Source organism: Scyliorhinus torazame, unplaced genomic scaffold (assembly GCF_047496885.1).
Source record: "Scyliorhinus torazame isolate Kashiwa2021f unplaced genomic scaffold, sScyTor2.1 scaffold_1021, whole genome shotgun sequence".
Lineage (NCBI taxonomy): Eukaryota > Metazoa > Chordata > Chondrichthyes > Carcharhiniformes > Scyliorhinidae > Scyliorhinus > Scyliorhinus torazame.
Window position 1 is genome coordinate 32,927 of NW_027308748.1, and position 19,752 is coordinate 52,678.

The 19,752-nt window shown below is 47.5% G+C and overlaps 1 protein-coding gene across 1 annotated transcript; it reads right to left on the minus strand.

Annotated features, from left to right (window-relative positions):
* Positions 1-571: 571 nt before the first annotated feature.
* On the minus strand, positions 572-12,936 carry LOC140406922 (uncharacterized). Its single transcript, XM_072494777.1, has 2 exons — positions 12,538-12,936; positions 572-6,429 (listed from the first exon to the last, which is right to left on the minus strand). Exon 2 carries the CDS (start codon positions 6,070-6,072, stop codon positions 5,290-5,292), a length of 783 nt encoding a protein of 260 aa, XP_072350878.1. The 5' UTR covers positions 6,073-6,429; positions 12,538-12,936; the 3' UTR covers positions 572-5,289.
* Between the last annotated feature and the right edge of the window lie 6,816 nt (positions 12,937-19,752).

Consider the following 19,752-nt stretch of genomic DNA (forward strand, 5'->3'; position numbering starts at 1 on the left):
GATCAAAGGCCTTCTCCACATCCATTGCCGCCACCACTTCCGCCCCCTCCCCTCCTCCGAGGGCATCATGATCACAATCAGGAGCCTCCGCACATTTGCATTTAATTGCCTGCCCTTCACAAACCCCGTCTGGTCCTTGTGTATCACTCACGGGACACAATCCTCAAGCCTGGTGGCCAGGACCTTCGGCAGCAACTTAGAGTCCACATTGAGGAGCGAAATTGGCCTATACGAGCCACACTGCAGCGGGTCCTTGTCCCGCTTGAGGATAAGTGAGATCAGTGCCCGAGACATTGTCGGGGGAAGAATCCCTTCTTCCTTCGCCTCATTGAAGGTTCTCACCAGCAACAGACCCAACAGTACCACAAACTTCCCATAGAACTCGACCGGTAGCCCATCCGGCCCCAGGGCCTTGGCAGCCTGCATACTCCCCAACCCCTTAACCAGCTCCTCCATCCCGACCGGGTCCCCCAAACCTTCGACCTGTCCCTCCTCCACCCTCGGGAACCTCAATTGGTCCAGGAACCGTTGCATCCCCGCCCCCCCCCCCCCCCCCCCCCCGGAGGTTCTGACTTGTACAGGTTCCCGTAGAAATCCCTAAAGACCTCATTTATTTTGGCCGGACTCCTCACCGTGTTCCCCCCTCTGTCCCTGATTCCTCCAATCTCCCTCACCGCCTCCTTGCTATGTAGCTGATGCGCCAGCATCCGACTCGCCTTCTCCCCATACTCGTACGCTGCCACTGCACCATCCTCCACTGGGCCTCAGCTTTCCCCGTAGTCAGCAAATCAAACTCCGTTTGGAGGCTCCGGCGCTCCTTCAGCAGCCCCTCTTCAGGCGATTCCGCGTATCTCCTATCCATCCTCCGTTTCTCCCTCACCAATCTCCCCCTCTCCATTCTCTCCCTCTTCTCCCTGCGAGTCCTGATTGAGATTAGCTCTCCCCTGATCACCGCCTTCAGCGCCTCCCAGACCACATTCACCGATACCTCCCCATTATCATTGGCCTCGATGTACCTTTGAATGCACCCCCGGACCCGCCCACAGACCTCCTCATCTGCCAGCAATCACATGCACCACAGCGGGCGCCTCCCCCAACTCCAGCTCCACCCAGTGCGGGGCGTGGTCCGGAATCGCTATTGCCGAGTACTCCGTCCCCTCTACTCTTGGGATCAATGCCCTACTCACCATGAGGAAGTCTATCCGTGAATAGGCCTTGTGCACATGAGAAAAGAAGGAGGACTCTCTAGCCGCTGACCTGGCAAACCTCCACGGGTCCACTCCCCCCATCTGATCCATCAACCTCCTCAGAACCTTGGCTGCAGCTGGCCTCTTGCCCGACCTCGACCTAGATTGATCCAGTGCTGGGTCTAGTACCGTATTGAAGTCCCCCCCACCATTATCAGATTATCGGGATCCGGCTCAGCATGCGCTTCATGAACCCTGCATCGTCCCAATTCGGGGCATTTCCATTCACCAGCAACACCCGGGCCCCCTGCAGCCTACCACTCACCATCCCCCTTTATCCGCCACAATACTCATCGCCTCAAAAGTCACCCGCTTGCTCACCAGGATCAAATTACTGTGTTATTGAAGACTGACGCTTGGCCTCCTCCACTACCCTGAACACCAAGTCCCCGATCATGAACAGTCTGATTAACCAGCTTATTCACACAGATCAGACCAGCCCACCCATTCTCAGTGCATCTGCTTTTCTCAGGCTCCCTTGTAACTCCATCCCTGCTCTCACTGCGCTGAGCTCAAGTGCGAACAAAGCATTTTTGTCTTCAGATTTTTATTGTGAGAGGTTAAACCTATCAGGAGACAATGAATAGGCCGGGTCACTGCTCTCTTCACAATACAAAGCTTTGGGGCTAATGGAGGGCTGTAAATTATGAAAGATTTTGATACACATGGAGAATGTTTTCACTTGTAAGGGTAAGAGAAAAACTAGAGGCTATCAATGTGAGATAATCTCATCAGGAATTCAGGAGAAACTTCTTCCCCAGAGAGTGGTGGGAATGTGGAACTCGCTACCACAGGGATTGGTGGAGGTGAATAACATTGATATATTTATGGGGAAGCTGGATGAACATGAGGGAGAAATGAACAGACGGCTGCACTGATAGAGTCAGATGGGAACGCATGAGAGGAGGCTCAAGTGAAGTCTAAACACTGGCATGGATTGGTTGGGCTGTTTCGATGTTGTATATTCAATGTAATTTAGCCTGGTATTGCCTTTAACTCTCACATAGTCGATTCCGGGTGAAAGTGAAACAGTTTCACTCCCAGAAAAACATTTCAGCTCATTGTTTCCAGCTGTTGTCCAATCGGTGCCTCTTGTCAGCCAGGTGTCCGTGTGAGGAGTCAAGGTATTCAATGCAACGACAAAGATCTTATGTACTTTGTACCAATATATCTTTGAAGAGCAGATCTTTTTTTCAAATGGACTGGATTATTTAAATTTGAGGTTTTAATCAATTCTTTGAAGTGCTTAATTATCAGACAGTCTTATTCAAATCGGAGAGTTTGTTTTATACAAGATAAAGTAGGCACATGATCAGCACCCCATTCACCATCTCCACCATTAATACCCAGTGGCAGCAGTGTGTAGAAACTACAAGCAGCACAGTAGCACAATGGTTAGCACCGTTGCTCACATCACCAGGAACCGACGTTTGATTCACGACTTGGGTCATTGTCTGTGAGTAATCTGCACATTCTCGCTGTGTCTGCGTGGGTTTCCTCCGGGTGCTCCGGTTTCCTCCCACAAGTCCCGAAAGATGTGCTGTTAGGTGAATTGGACATTTTGAATTCTCCCTCAGTGTACCCGAACAGGTGCCAGTATGTGGCAACAAGGGGATTTTCACAGTAACTTCATTGCAGTGTTATTGTAAGCCTACTTGTGGCAATAATAATAAGATTATTATTATAATAAAGAATATTACCATCTCCCAACATTTATTTTCTAAGGGGCCTCTGTGGAGTTGAGGTTTCAATCAGATCAGCCGGGAACTTATTGAATGGAGGAGCAGGCTCGAGGGGCCGAGTGGCCTACTCCTGCTGCTAATTTGTATGTTAGCACATCCTTTATAATAGATTGCAGCATTTTCCCTCCTACTGATGTCAGGCTAATGGGTCTGTGGTTTCCCGTTTTCTCTCCCTCCTTAAATATTGGGGTTACATTTACCACCTTCCAGAATCCATAGAATTTTAAAAGATGACCACCAATATATCCACTATCTCTACAGCCACCTCTTTCAACACTCTGGGATGTAGAGCAGCAGCTTTTGGGGATTTATTAACTTTCAACCACGTTAATTTCTCCAGTACTACTTTTTCACTAATACTAATCTCTTTCAGTTCCTCGCACTCACTAGTGCCTTGGTTCGCTCGTGTTTTTAGGACAATTTCTGTATCTTCCTCCATGTAGACAGACACACATTGTTTAGTTTCTCTGCCATTTCCTTATTCCCCATTATAAACTCTCCTGTCTCTGCCTGGAATGGACCCACATTGGTCTTTGCTAATCTTTTCTTTTCAGATTCCTACAGGAGCTTTTCGTGTTCTCCCCAGTTTGCTCTCATATTCTATTTTCTCTTTATCAGTTTCTTGTTCCTCCTTTGCTGAATTCTTAAAACAAGTTCCCAATCCTCAGGCTCACTACTATATTGTGTCCTCCATTGATCTAATGGAATCTTTAACTTTTCTTGTTAGCCACGATAGCTTCACTTTTGCTGTTTAATTTTTGCTTCTGAAAGGAATCTATATTTTATGTAAATAAAATGCAAGTGGTTGCCTGTCTATTGTCCATCGTCATACAAAGAACAACACAGGAACAGGCCCTTCAGCCCACCAAGCCTGCTCGGATCATGATGTCTGTCTAAACTAAAACCTTCTGTGCTTCCAGGGTCTGTATCCATCTATTCCCATCCTATTCATGTATGCGTCAAGATGCCTCTTAAACGTCACTATCGTACCTGCTTCCACCACCTCCTCCGGCAGCGAGTTCCTGGCACTCACCACCCTCTGTGTAAAAAAACTTCCCTCGCACATCTCCTCTAAACTTTTCCCCTCGCACCTTAAATCTATGTCACCTGGGAATTGACTTTTCCAACCTGGCAAAAAAGCTTCTGACTATCCACTCTGTCCATGCCACTCATAATTTTGTGAACTTTTATCAGGTCGTCCCTCAACCTCCGTCGCTCTAGTGAAAACAATCCGAGTTTATCCAACCTCTCCTGACAGCTAATATCCTCCAGGCCAGTCAACATTCTGGTAAACCTCCTCTGTACCCTCTCCAAAGCCTCCACATCCTTTTGGTAATGTGGTGACCAGAATTGTCGGCAATATTCCACGTGTGGCCGAACTAAGGTTCTGTACAGCTGCAGCATGAATTGCCAATTTTTATACTCAATGCCCTGACCAATGAAGACAAGCATGTCCCTCCCCACATTGAGAGCAGATGAATGGTCTCTCCCCAGAATTAACTCGCTAGTGTCTCCGTAGTTGGGACGGATCATTGAATGTCTCCCCTGCTCAGAGCAGGTGAGTGGCTTCTTCCAGGTGTGAACTCGCTAGTGTTCCCGCAGGGTGTCTGGATATCTGAATCCCTTCTCTCACTAAGAGAGAAGCAGCTTCTTAGCTCCTTATCCACCTGCGTTGCCACTTTCAGTGATATGTTTATTGTAATTTCCCAATCTACCACAGACAACTTGCCCCTCAGACCATGACAGTCTCCTTCTGTGAGAAACACCCAGATAAATTCGTCAAAAGAACCATGTAACCACCATAGCCCATCTTCATGGCAACATGGCTGCTTTGGGGACCAAATATCTTCCAACGTGCAAACACCTTTTCATTCTGTGCTCCTCGTCAAACTTGGAACCAGGTAATCGCAACGAGCCTCAAAAATGGTCAGCCCACCGGAGGCAGAGGTGTTAGACCGGCCAGTCCAGCAGAAAGAAACCCTCCAATCATCACCATTCACCAGATGTCAGAATGAACAAAATGCAGTCCTGGATGTCAGTGAGAGCAGAAACAATAACAACGGAGCCAACATCTGTAAGTTGTGAACTTGTTGGAGTCACAACAGGTGTGATGAATCACAAAGCCCCTCCCCACATTGGGAGCAGATGAATGGTCTCTCCCCAGAATTAACTCGCTAGTGTCTCCGTAGTTGGGACGGATCATTGAATGTCTCCCCTGCTCAGAGCAGGTGAATGGCTTCTTCCAGGTGTTCCTGCTAGTGTTCCTGCAGGGTATATGGATATCTGAATCCCTTCTCTCACTAAGAGCAGGTTAACGCCTTCTGCCCAGTGTGAACTCGCTGGTGTCTCTGTAGGTTGGATAACCGAGTGAATCCCTTCTCACACTGAGAGCAAGTGAACGGCCTCTCCCCAGTGTGAACTCGCTGGTGTGTCTTCAGGTTGGATAACTGAGTGAATCCCTTATCACACACAGTGCAGGTAAACGGCCTCTCCCTGGTGTGAACTCGTTGATGTATCCCCAGGCTCTTTAAAGTAGTGAATCTATTCTCACACTGAGAGAAGGCGAACGGTCTCTCCTCAGTGTGAATTCGCTGGTGTCTCTTCAGGCTCGATGAAGTAGTGAATCCCTTCCCACACTGAGAGCAGGTGAACGGCCTCTCCTCAGTGTGAACTTGCTGGTGTCTCTGCAGGCTCAATAAAGTAGTGAATCCCTTCTCACACTGAGAGCAGGTGAACGGCCTCTCCCCAATGTGAATTCGCTGGTGCGTCAGCAGGCTCGATGAAGTTGTGAATCCTTTCTCACACTGAGAGCAGGTGAACGGCTTCTCCGCAGTGTGAACTCGCTGGTGTATCTTCAGGCTGGATAACTCAGTGAATCCCTTCCTGCACTGAGAGCAGGTGAAGGGCTTCTCCCCAGAGTGAACTCGCTGGTGTCTCTTCAGGCTGGATAACTCAGAGAATCCCTTCACACACTGAGAGCAGGTGAACGGTCTCTCCCCAGTGTGACTGCGTCGATGAGTTTCCAGCTCTGATGGAGATCTGTATCCCATCCCACAGTCCCCACATTTCCACGGTTTCTCCATGTTTTGGGTCTCCTCGAGTCTCTTCAGGTTGGAAAATCAGTTGAAGCTTCATCCACACACAGAACACGTGTATGGTCTCTCCCCGCTGTGAATGGTTTGATGTTTTTTCAGGCTGTGTAACTGGTTAAAGCTCTTTCCACAGTCAGTGCTCTGGAACACTCTCACTCGGGTGTGTGTGTCTCGGTGCTTTTCCAGTCACATTGATATTTAAAATGTTCTGATGCTGACAGATTGGGCAAACATTTCTCCTTCTAGATTCAAGGGCCGATGATACTCAGATCCCAAGGTATCGAGTGACTCTGTAAGACCGAGACGTGACAATTGAGATTTCTGTCTGTAATTCCTCTCTTGTAATATCTGTAAAAGGAGTTTACAAAAGTCAACACTCAGTACAGGATAGAAATTCAGAACAGAGAATTCTAGTTTCTATGGAACATTCCTTCCTCTCATTCCCCAATAACTCATCTCCAGGGAGTAGACTCGGAGGGGCAGGGTATCGGAGCAGTGACTGTAGGAAGGATGAGCTAGCTGACCACTGCACCCTGGTACAGGAGGCCATTCAAGCGGGGGGAGGAAGTGGTAGTTGTCGGGGATTCTATAATTATAGGAACTGATAACATCCTTTGTAAACAGGACCGAGAGTCCCACATGGTATGTTGCCTGCCCGGTGCCAGGGTGAGGGGCATCTCTAACCGGCTTGAAAGGATATTGGAGAGGGAGGGGGAGGATCCAGTTGTTGTGGTCCACATTGGGACAAACAATATCGGCAAGACTCGGAAAGAGGGCCTGTTTGGGAATATTAGGAACTAGGAACAGAATTAAAGAACAGGTCCCAAGGATTATAATCTCTGGATTATTCCCTGAGCCACGTGCAAATTGGCATAGAGATGAGAAAATTAGGGAAGTAAACACATGGCTAAAGGAGTGGTGCAGGAAAGAGGGGTTCCATTTCATGGGGTACTGGCATCAGTATTGGGACAGGAGGGATCTGTGCCGTTGGGACGGTCTCCACCTGAACCGATCTGGGACCAGTGTCCTCGTGGAAAGGATAAATAGGGCGGTCAGAAGGACTTTAAACTAATGGAGGGGGAGAGGAAGGCCTCAGGGGAACTCAATACAGTTCCAAAAACAAGTAGTAGGACGGTCTGGACTGGACAAATATACCGGTTATAAAGTTTACAGGAGGGACAGAGAATATGACAGAGGGGGTGGAGTAGCCTTGCTGATTAGAAATACTATCACCTCAATGGTGAGGATTGGATTTGTTTATTGTCACGTGTATCGAGATACAGTGAAAAGTATTGTTCTGCGTACAGTTCAGACAGATCATTCCATACATGAGAATACACAGGACAAACATCAATACACAATGAAAATACATAGTCACAGGCATCGGGTGAAGCATACAGGAGTGTAGCACTACTCAGTGGAGATGTGTGAAGAGATCAGGTCAGTCCACAAGAGGGTCGATTAGGAGTCTGGTAACAGCGGAGAAGATGTTTTCGAATCTGTTAGAACATAGAACATACAGTGCAGAAGGAGGCCATTCAGCCCATCGAGTCTGCACCGACCCACTTAAGCCCTCACTTCCACCCTATCCCCATAACGCAATAACACCTCCTAATCTTTTTGGTCACTAAGGGCAATTTATCATGCCCAATCCACCTAATCTGCACGTCTTTGGACGTTTTCTCAGACTTTTGTATCTCCTGCCCGATGGAAGAAGTTGGAAGTGTGAACAAGCCGGGTGGGAGGGGTCTTTGAATATGCTGCCCTCTATCCCAAAGCAGCGGGAGGTGCTGACAGAGTCAATGGATGGGAGGCGGGTTTGTGTGATGGACTGGGCGTGTTCACGACTCTCTGTAGTTTCTTACGGTCTTGGACCGAGCAGTGGCCATGCCAGTCTGTGATGCTGCCAGGTAGGATACTTTCTATGGTGCATCTATAAAAGTTGGTAAGGGTCAATGTGGACATGCCAAATTTCCTTAGTTTCCTGAAAAAGTATAGGCGCTGTTGTGCTTTCTTGGTCGTAATGTTGACGTGGGTAGACCAGGACAGATTGTTGGTGATGTGCAGACCTCGGAATTTGAAGCTGTAGTCAATGAATAGGAGTCTGATGTCGGAGTCCTTGTTGTCGAGATGCTCCAGGTGAGTGTGGCGCCAGGGAGATGGCGTCTGCTGTGGAGGATATAATGAGGGGAAGGATCCAGCGGAGACCATGGATTCTCTGTCGGCGGGATCTTCCGCTTCGCTGGCAGCGCGCTCACGCCAACGGACTTCCCAACGGCATGGGGGTGCCCTCAATGGGAAACCCCATTGGCCGGCTGCTGGGACGGAGAATCCCGCCCCACATGGGTGGAACTGAGGAACAAAAAAATCTCAAACTGTAATGGGTGTTGTGTATCGACCGTCTGGTTAGCTCTCAGGTGCTAGATTGTATAAAGGCAGAAATTAGGCGAGTGTGTAGCAAAGGCAGAGTAGTATTAATGGGGGATTATAACTGACACACAGATTGGGAGAGGCAGACAAGCAACTGTCAGAAAGGGAGTGAATTTCTGGAATGTGTCTGGGATAGTTTCCTGCAGCAATATGTTCCAGATGTAACAAGGGGACAGGCAATATTATATTTAGTTATGAGTAATGAGCCCAATTTAATTAGCAGCCTAACTGTGCACGAACATTGATCAAATAGTGATCACAACATGATTGAATTCAGTGTAGTGTTTGAAAGTGAAAAGCACATTACAGACAGTAGAATTTTAGACTTGGGTAAGGCTGACGTTAACGGGATGAGACAGGGACTGTCCTCGGTAAACTGGGGAGATCGGTTACTGGGTCAAACAACTGAAGATAAGTGGAGAATATTTAAAGAAACATTTAACGAGATACAGAGCAAGTATATACCCCTGAGAGGAAAAGGCTCCATTTCACAGAAAAAAAACAGCCACGGACAAATGAAGAGGTTAGGGACAGCTTAAAGCTAAAAGAAATAGCGCACAAAAATACAAGACACAGGACAGATCCGGACGAATGGGATAGGTACAAGGACCAGCAAAGGGTCACAAAGCAGCTTGTAAGCGCAACTAAAAGGGATTATGAAAGGAAACCTGCAAGGTTCATCAATATCAATGAGAAGAAATGTTTTGTTATATAAAGGGAAAGCGGGTGTGAAGAGCAATGTAGGCCCAGTAAAAGCTGTAAATGGAGATATTGTCAGTGATAATGGGGGAATGGCAGACACGCTGAACAATTACTCTGCCTCAGTATTTACAGTTGAAAATGAGGATAACTTGCCATAAGTCCCGAAAAAATTAATAGTCGATAGAGGACAGGGACTTGATACAATTAACATAATGATACCGATACCATCACTAACTAGGAGACTAATGGAACTGAAGAGTGACAAATCCCCAGGACTTGACGGTTTCCATCCGAGGCTGTTGAAGGAAGTCGGGGAGCACATTGTAGATGCCCCAACGATAATTGTCCAGAGTTCCCTAGATTCAGGAGTTGTCCCTCTGGATTGGAAAATTTCACTTTTTGAAGTGCGGATACACCAGCGAGTTCACACTGGGGATAGGCCATTCACCTGCTCTTAGTGTGGGAAGGGATTCACTTTTTAAGAAGGGTGAAAGGGGAAAAACAGGGAATTACAGACCAGTTAGCCAAACATGACATGGTAGCACAATGGTTAGCACTGTTGCTACACAGCCCCAGGGACCCAGGTGCGATTCCCGGCTTAGGTCACTGTCTGTGTGGAGTCTGCACGTTCTCCCTGTGTCTGCGTAGGTTTTATCCTGGTGCTCCCACAAGTCCCCAAAAGCCGAGCTGTTAGGTGAATCGGACAGTCTAAATTCAGTCCCTCAGTGTTAAGCCTACTTGTGACACTAATAAAGATTGTTATGAACATCTATGGTGGGGAAACTGCTGGAATGTATAATCAGGGATCGGGTAACTGAACACTTTGAAAAACATTGTTCGATCAGGGACAGCCAGCCTGACTTATTTTACTGAATCTTTTGAGGAGGTGACTAAGGTAGAGGACAGGGGACTGTCTATGGATGTCATTTATACGGACTCCCAGAAGGCATTTGATAATGTCCCACACAAGAGACTGTTGGCTAAGGTGGAAGCCCTCGGAGTTGAGGGCAAATTATTGACACGGTTAGGAAATTGGTTGAGTGGCAGGAGAGTGCAGGGATATGGGTATTTAATACGGGACAATGAAGAGTATAACACCGAGTTGTAGACAAACAAAACTGATTTTATTTAACATGAACTATATACACAGCTCCAGTTGCTGAGTTAGGAGAGATTACTCAAATTTGACCTGTTGCACTTTTCAGGATTAATTTCAATTTGTCACTGTTCTGCCATCTAACCAGCCCGTCCATATCATCCTGAAATCTGAGGCGTTCCTCACCATTTCCCACACCCCCAATTTTTGTGTCATCTGCGATCTTATCATATCTCCAACATTCACATCCAGATCATTGATGTATGCTCCGAACAACATGGAACCCAACACCGATCGCAGTGGAACACCATTGGACACAGGCTTCCAGTCACAAAGACAATCTTTGACCATCTCCCTCTGCCTGCTGCCAGGAAGCCAATTTTGGTATCAATTTGCCTGGAGCCCATCTTGACCAGTCCCCCATGTGAGACCTTGTCACAAACCTTACTGAAGTTTTTCTGGGCTACATGTGGACGGCACGGAAGTACAGTTGGTAGCACTTTGCTCCACAGTGCCATGGTTCCAGGTTTGATACCCGGCTTGGGTCAGTCTGTGTGGAGTCTGCACGTACTCCCCGTGTCTGTGTGGGGTTCTTCCGGGTGCTCTGGGTTCCTCCCACAAGTCCCGAAAGACGTGCTTGTTAGGTGAATTCGACATTCTGAATTCTCCTGAGTGCACCTGAACAGGCGCCAGAATGTGGCGACTAGGGGATTTTCACAGTAACTTCATTGCAGTGTTAATGTAAGCCTACTTGTGACAATAAAGATTATTAACTGCACTACCCTCAACGACACGCTTAGTCACCTCCACGGAAAATGCAAATGAAATAGAATCCACAGAATCCTTCTGCACTGACCCTCTGATGGAGCATGCTACCCAGGTCCACTCCTCCTCTCTATCCCTTTAAACCCACCTTACCTTTTGGACACTAAGGGACAAGTGTTCATGGCCAATCCACCTATCCTGCACATCTTCTGGACTGTGGGAGGAAACTGGAGCGTCCGGAGGAAACCCATGCAGACAGGGGGAGAACGAGCAAATTCCACACAGTGTATACCTTAGATCTCTTCCTTTCCAATTCCCCACCCTCTTCCTTCAAACCAACTTTCCCTTTCTGATTTCCTGCTTTCAGAGACTCAAAGGCTTAGAGTCAGAGAGTTTTGCAGCAGAGAAAGATGCTCTTCGGCCCATCGTGAAAATCCTACCTGTTCAGCCACAGCAGGTCAAAGATGAAAAGAGAGAGCAACAGCTCAGCACTTCATGAAGACAGGTAGCCATTTGATCTGACCCTCACTGCTACCAGCTCAGATACAACACTGCACAAACTTAGCAGCCACTATAGAGTTGGGATCAGCTGTGGTGAAACACTGGACTGGATCCAGGACAGGGTGAAATATAGTTTGCTTGCCAGTTCACTGGAGGGTGTGGTCAGAGATGGGTGCTGCTTCGGGTGGATCAGATGAGGATTTTAATAGGCACCGATGAGGGTGTATATTGAGATGCTGGGTGGATTGTCTGGCTTGTCAGACAGTCTCCTCTTCACTGTCAAGCAGCATGTAGAGGTCTGGCTCCAAGTCTCCAAATTGGCAGAGGACATTGTGCAGAACGCTGTCCACAACCTCAGCTCCATCTCCTTGTTCTGGTGCAGAACCAGAGGCACTGCTATTGCTGCTCTGAAACCTGTTACAGTCTTTGTTTGGGTAGGTCTTTATAAGACATAATCTTCCTTTGACAAAGCCATGCTAACTAGCCTTTTTAAAAATAAATTTAGAGTACCCAATTATTTTTTTTCCGATTAAGAGGCAATTTAGCGTGGCCAATCCACCTAACCAGCACATCTTTGGGTTGTGGGGGTGAAACCCACGCAGACATGCTGACTATCCTTAATTAGTACTTGCCTTCGCAACAGAGATTAATTCTGTCCCTCAGAATATTTTCCAATCATTTCCTGACCACTCAAGTTAAACTCACTGGTCTGTAATTTCCTGGATTTTCCCTACTTCATTTCTTGAACAATGGAACCACATTATCGGTCCTCCAGTCCTCTGGCACCGCTCCTGTGGCCAGAAAAATTTGAAAATTGTCAGAGTGTCTGCAATCTCCTGTCTTGCTTCCCACAGCAGCCTGGGAAACATCTCATCTGGGCCTGGGGATTTAAACAAGTCACCAATAGAAGGGCAGAATAAGCACATAAATTTAATGGGGAGAAAAGGAAGTGTTTTACTTACAGAGGTGAGAGGAAGTTTCAGTCTGTGTGAAGCTGGAGGAACAGCAGGTTTGCTGGGCAGACAGTGAAGGAAGCTCCGTGCAGCCAGTGACACAGGCCCCAGACTCTGATTGGCTGAAGGATCAGCGCCTGTCCAGTCCTCCACAGGTTCCTATTGGCCAATCTCCCTCATGGAGACAATGCGGGGGCGGATCTCGGCCCACGTGAGGTGGGCGGGTATTTGACCTCCCGACGCTGAGCTGTTGTCCAATCCGGAGTATTTTGTTTCTGTGACCAGGGGTGTTGCTTCCAGTGTGCTGGGAACGCCCCTCTGAGTCATTGTGACGTCCCAAAGACGCCTGAATCACACTGTTCCGCGGTGACGTCTCCGGGTTCCAGTGCGCAGGCCCGGCGGGCGCACGCGAGAGCCCCGACCCCTCCTTTTGTTCCCCCTCCCCCTTCACATCTGCAGACAAGGTTTCCAGGCAACCGGCTGACGCTTCCGGCCAGAGCGAGAACTCACCCAGTGATCTCCATCTCCACCCAGCCCGGGACTGCGCATGTCCAAGGGAGATAGGGAACTGCGCAGTGCAGAGGAGAGCCCACCCTCTGACCTTCCTGCTCAGGTATTGGCTCTTGAGAAACTGGGAGGCCCGAAAGGACTTTGGTCCTCCAGCCAATTAGAGCACTGCCTTTGTGTGAATGAAGATTGAATGAAGCTTCACACAGACTGCAACTTCCTCCTGTCTTCAACATCAATGAGTAAAACACTCTTTTCTCCCCCTTTCCATTTCTTTTCTCATTCTGACCTTCAATTGGTGCCTTGCAACAACTGAAGGGAAAGGAAGTGAATCCAGGGAGGGTGCAAACTCTGGAAAGCTTGGCCCAGGTCTCTCTCTCTCTTAAAAACATTGACATCCTTTGATCCCTCAGCTTGACAATTATTTGGCTAAAAGGATGGTCTCTTTCCCAATGTTCACAATTAAAGGGCTGGTTTCCCCAGGAGATGGCTGACATTTAAGGGTCAGTAAATTAATATTAGCCAGAGATATGTCTAGTGTTGTTATATGGTACAGATTAGATATATTGTTTATGGTTCTGTAAAGTACATTTATTATTATTTCTAGTAGTGTAATATTGTACTGTAACTACATCATATATTTTCAGTAATCTGTTACCTCACAGGGTTGTTAATCTCGGGATTTCTCTTCCACAGGGACCAGTGGAGTCTAGAGGTCATTGAATATATTCAAGGATGAGTTAGACAGATTTATTTTTTCAATTTAAAGTGCCCAGTCTTTTTTTTTTCAATTAAGGGCCCCCATCCCTTGGACATGTGCAGTTCCGGGCCATCTGCCTGCATGGCAGATAGAGCAGTTTCTCCAGCACGGGGGAATAGTGGGAGCTGTGGCCTCCCTCACTTGTTTGGAGCCCAATATCTAATCTCCTGGGACTGGGATGAAAAGTGGGGGTGGCATTGACCTCAACCTGACACAAAGTACATGCAGGTAGTCACTGGATTTGATTGTGACCCCCCCCCCCCCCCCCCGCCCTCCCCAAAACATTGAAGTCACCAAGGAATATGAGGGTAGTGTGGGTAAATGGTGCTGAGGTCGATTGGCCATTGAGCTCATTAAAGGATGGGGCAAGTGGGCCAAATGGCTGACTGTAGCTCCTATTTGTTATGATCTGTGTCCAGGACAGGAAGCAGTGAGCATAGATCTGTCAATCAGTCTGAATCAGCAGCTTCAGGAGAATTGGGAGGGAGAATGGAGGGAGAGTGTGTGGGATGGATGGGGAATGAGAGAGGGAAGAATGTTCCATAGGAACCAGAATTGTCTGTTTTGAATGTCTATCCTGTACTGACAGTGCTGACTTTTGTAAATTGTTTTTCCAAGAGATTAGAAGTGGAGGAATTTCAGAGAGAAATCTCAAACGTCACATCTAGATCTGACAGAGTTATTCGGTTCCTTGGGATCTGAATATCTTCGGCATTTGAATCTAGAAGGAGAAATGTTTGCTTGAGCTGTCGGCATCAACAGATTTTCAACACCATTGTGACTGGAAAAGCACCGAGACACACACACCTAAGTGAGAGTGTTCCAGAGCACTGTCTGTGGAAAGAGATTTAACCAGATACGCACCCTGAAAAAACATTGCAGCATTCACAGCGGGGAGAGACCATACATGTGTTCTCTGTGTGGGTAAGGCTTCAATTGTCCAACTTCGAGAGACACAAGGAGACCCAAAACATGGAGAAACCATGGAAATGTGTGCACTGTGGGAAAGGATTCAAGGGCCCCATCTGCACTGGAAGCTCATCGACACATTCACACTGGGGGAAGGCCATTCACCTGCTCTCTCTATGGGAAGGGATTCACTCAGATATCCAGCCTGCAGGCACATCACGGACTTCATACTGGGGAGAAGCCGTTCACCTGCTGTCAATGTGGGAGGGAATTCAGTGATTCCTCCACCCTGCAGAGACATCAGCGAGTTCACACTGGAGTGAAACCATTCACTTGCTCTCAGTGTGGGAAGGGATTCACTCAGTTATCCAGCCTGAAGTTACACCAGCGAGTTCACACTGGGGAGAGGCCGTTCATCTGCGCTCAGTGTGGGAAAGGATTAAATTACTCATCCACACTATGGAGACATCGACGAGTTCACACTGGGAAGAGGCTGTTCACTTGCTCTCAATGTGGGAAAGGATTCAGTGATTCATCACACCTGCTGAGACACCAACAAGTTCACAAGTGATTACAAGGGTTGGAATTTGCTGTTATTGTTTCTGCTTCAACTACATCCAGGACTGCATTTTGTTCATTCTGACAATTGGTCAATGGGGAGGGTCGGAGGGTTTCTTTCTGCTGGACTGGCCGATCTCCCAACTTTGTCTGCAGTGGGTTGTTGCTCTTTGAGCCTTGTTGCGAATACATGGCTTCAAATTTCACAAGGATCTGTTGTACCAAAACCATAGTGTGTCTTTAACCCTTATACGATGGACAAATGACCATAAGTTGTATGATACAATAATATACTTTATTTACGATCACACAATTGTTACTGTTAATTAATCACACACACATGCAAGTTGAACTCTAACCTAATGCACACAAGACCTTAACTTAACTTTCAAGTGACTGGCAAGTACGGGGCAGATATGGCCTTATCTGGAGTCCGCAGTCTGGCAGTGTTGAAAGTCTGTTGCTGGTCGTTGTTATCCTCGGCTCGGGTCCTTCCATCGATGGCGTGGATGGTCTTCCTCTTCGGCCGGTGAAAGGTCACCGATGTTTGTTACTGTTGAGAGCTGCTGTCGAGAGAGCGAATGGTGGGCTGCGCAGCACCTTTTATCCCCAGGAGTTTGAGCCCCTTTGGGCGGTCCCAGGTGAAGGCCCAATCAATCGATCAGGGCTTGATCATCTTGATCGATAATGTTCAATTAAATCCACTACCTTGTTCGCGGGGCTTGTCCTGACCGGCCATGTCCGTTGGTGTCCGAGGCACATATGCCTTCCCAAATGAGGAAAACTGACGCCACCAAGTCTGCCACTTTGTCAATTTCCATTTAAGCCCATTGTCCCGGGATGGCCTTTTTCCTCGGCTGTTAGACAAACCAGCTTTTTGTCTATTTGGAAGCTGCAGCCTGTCTGTCCCTGAACTTGGCCACTTTTCCCAGCATCCTTTGCCGGACGCCACTTTAGGCGGCCACATATCCCTCCTCTTGATCCTGAACGCGAAGCGTGGTAGATCACAGACTTAGAACCAATACCTGCCCAGCATCCCCAGTCACCTGTCTATTAAGTAAGGCCCTAACACTAAATTCAGTTACATATTACAGATACTACGCAAATTCAACCTTACAATTACACACTTAACTATATGGGCAGCTGCTGCTCTACATCCCAGAGTGTTGAAAGAGGTGGCTGGAGAGATACATTGGTGATTATCTTTCACAATTCTATAGATTCTGGAATGGTTCCTGCAGATTGGAAGGTGGTAAATGTAACCCCAATATTTAAGGAGGGAGAAAGAAAATGGGGAACCACAGACCCATTAGTCTGACATCAGTCGGAGTGAAAATGCCAAAATCTATTACAAAGGATGTGATAACATACGAATTAGGAGCTGGAGTAGGCCACTCGGCCCCTCGAGCCTGCTCCACCATTCAATAAGTTCCCGGCTGATCTGATTGTAACCTCAACTCCACATTCCCACTGACCCCCCGATAACCTTTCACCCCCTTGCTTATCAAGAATCTATTCAACTCCGTCTTCAAAATATTCAAAGACTCTGCTTCTACTGTCCTTTGAGGAAGAGAGTTCCAAGACTCATAACCCTGAGAGAAAAAAGTTCTCCTCTGCCTTAAATGGGCAAGTTATTACTTTTAAAGTGACTCCAATTTCTAGATTCTCCCACAAGAGGAAACATCCTTTCCACATCCACCCTGTCAAGTCCCTCAGGATTTTATACGAATCAATCAAGTCACCTAAACTCCATCAGAGTCCAATCATTCCTCATAAGACCAGCCTCCAATTCCAGGTGTGAGTCCAGTAAGCCTTCTCTGAACTGTTTCCAAAACATTTACATCATTCCTTAAATGAGAGCAATACTGTACACAGTGCTCCAGATATGGTCTCACCAATGTCCTGTATAACTGAAGCATAACCTCGCTACTTTTGTATTCAATTCTCTTTTTGTGATTCATGCTCTTGGACACCCAGATCCCTCGGAGTCTCAGAGCTCTACAATCTCTCACTATTCAGATCAGAAACTTTTTTATTCTTCTGGCAACATGGACAATTTCTAATTTTCTCACATTATTCTCCATTTGGCAGATCTTTTCCCACTCACGTAACCTATCTCTATCCATTGTTGTCTCCTTATGTCCTCTTCACAAATTACTTTCCTACCTATCTTTATACCATCAGAGGTCAGAGCAGGAGTTGGCCATTCAGCCCATCGAGCCTGCGCCACCATTCAATACGATCATGGCTCATCATCCACTTCACGGTAGCAGTGGTTAGCACAGTTGCTTCACAGCTCCAGGGTCTCAGGTTCGATTCCGGCTTGGGTCACTGTCTGTGCGGAGCTTGCACTTTCTCCCTGTGTCTGCGTGGGTTTCCTCCGGGTGCTCCGGTTTCCTCCCACAGTCCAAAGATGTGCAGGTTAGGTGAATTGGCCATTCCAAATTGCCCTCAGTGTCCAAAAAGTTTGGGTGGGGTCACTGGATTACGGGGATAGGGTGGGGTTGTGGACTTAGGTAGGGTACTCATTCCAAGGGCCGGTGCACACTCAATGGGCCGAATGGCCTCCTTATGCATTGTAAATACGATGATTCTATGATTCAATGTCTTTTTCCCCACACTATCTCCATATCCATTTGTGTTATTGATATTTAGAAATCTGTCAGTTGGATGGCACGGTGGCCCAGTGGTTAGCACTGTTGCCTCATGGCACCAAGAACCTGAGTTTGATCCTGGCCCTGGGTCACTGTCCATGTGGAGTTTGCACATTCTCCTAGTGTCTTGTGGGTCTCAGATCCACAACCGAACTTATTGTGCAGCATTGGTGAATTGGCCTCGCTACACTGCCCCTTAATTAGAAAAAACTAATTTATTAAACAAAGAAAAAAAGAAATCTGTCGGTCTCTGCTTTAACCACACTCAGTGACTGAGCTTCCACAGCTCTCTGGGGTCGAGAATTCCAAAGATTTCTCTGAGTAAAGAAATGTCTCCTCCGAGACCAGTCCTAAGTGACTTCCCCCTTAGTTTGAATTTGTGTCCCCTGGTTCCAGACTCTCCAACCAGGGGAAACATCTCACCTGCACCCACCCTGTTTATTCCTTTATGGATTTTGTAAGTTTCAATGAAATCCCCTCTCATTCCTTGAAACTCTTGAGAAAAGAGGCCTAGTTTCCCCAATCTGCTTTCATAGGACAGTCCTGCCATACCCGGGACAAGTCTGGTGAAACTTTGTTGGGTTCCTCTGTGGCAATACCTTTCCTAAGGTAAGGGGAGTAAAACTGCACACATTACTCCAGCTGTGGTCTAAGCATTTCATAATGATCAATGTCAAGGCCACTGGATGGTATTCACTGAGGCACATTGCCTGGTTCTTCTTTGGCACCGGTATGATGGTGGTCTTGAAGCAGGTGGGAATCTCAGAACGGAGTAGGGAGAGGTTGAGGATGTCCGTGAACACACCTGCCAGTTGGTCCGCGCAGGATCTGGGTGCATGGCAGGGACTCCGTCAGGACCCGCCGCTTTCCGAGGGTTCACTTTCAAGACGGCCAATGTGACTTTGTACGCTGTGACGGTGGGCATGGGCGTGCCCAAGGCTGCTTGGGGCAGATGACAGGTTTGTTGGTTTCCTGCTCGAAATAAGCATAGAATGCATTGCGTTTGTTGGGAAGGGGTGCGCTGTTGCTAAAGATTCTACTCGGCTTTGCTTTTTAGCGCATTATGTTGTTTAAGCCTCGCCACAATCGATGAGAGTCCATGATTCTAGCTTAGTCTGGACAACTCTTCTGTTGTCTCTTGGCATCCCTGTTGGCTTTGCAGAGGTTGTACCCAGATTTTTTGTGTAGGTCAGGGTTGCCAGACTTGAATACCTCAGACGTGGCCTTCAGTCGAGAGTGAATCTCCGGATTCTGGTTGGGTAACGTACGTACTACCTTCTTTGACACACAATCGTCTACTCACTTGCTGATGAAGTCTGTGATGGTGCTGGCATACCCATTTAGGTTAGCTGCCGAGTTCTTGAATAGGGACAAGTCAAGAAGGAGCTCTTCTGTTGCCTCAGACCAGCATTTGCACAACCTTCTTAACCGGATTCTCCCGCTTAAGTTTCTGCTTGTATGCTGGGAAAAGGAGCACCATCTTGTGGTTCAACTTTCCAAAGTGCAGTCGGGATGGATCATCAGGTGCCCATGATGTTTGTGTAGCAGTGGTCAAGATGTTGGGGCCACTGTTGGGACAGGAAGTGTGTTGGTGGAATTTTCATAGATTATCATAGAATTTACAGTGTAGAAGGAGGCCATTCGGCCCATCAAGTCTGCACCGGCTCTTGGAAAGAGCACCCTACCCAAGGTCAACACCTCCACCCTATCCCCATAACCCAGCAACCCCAACCAACACTAAGGGCAATTTTGGACACTAAGGGCAATTTATCATGGCCAATCCACCTAACCTGCACATCTTTGGACTGTGGGAGGAAACCGGAGCACCCGGAGGAA

Bases quoted from the DNA above. Each gene is read 5' to 3' on its own strand.
- LOC140406922 (XM_072494777.1), bottom strand. From the start codon at position 6,072: ATGGAGAAACCGTGGAAATGTGGGGACTGTGGGATGGGATACAGATCT.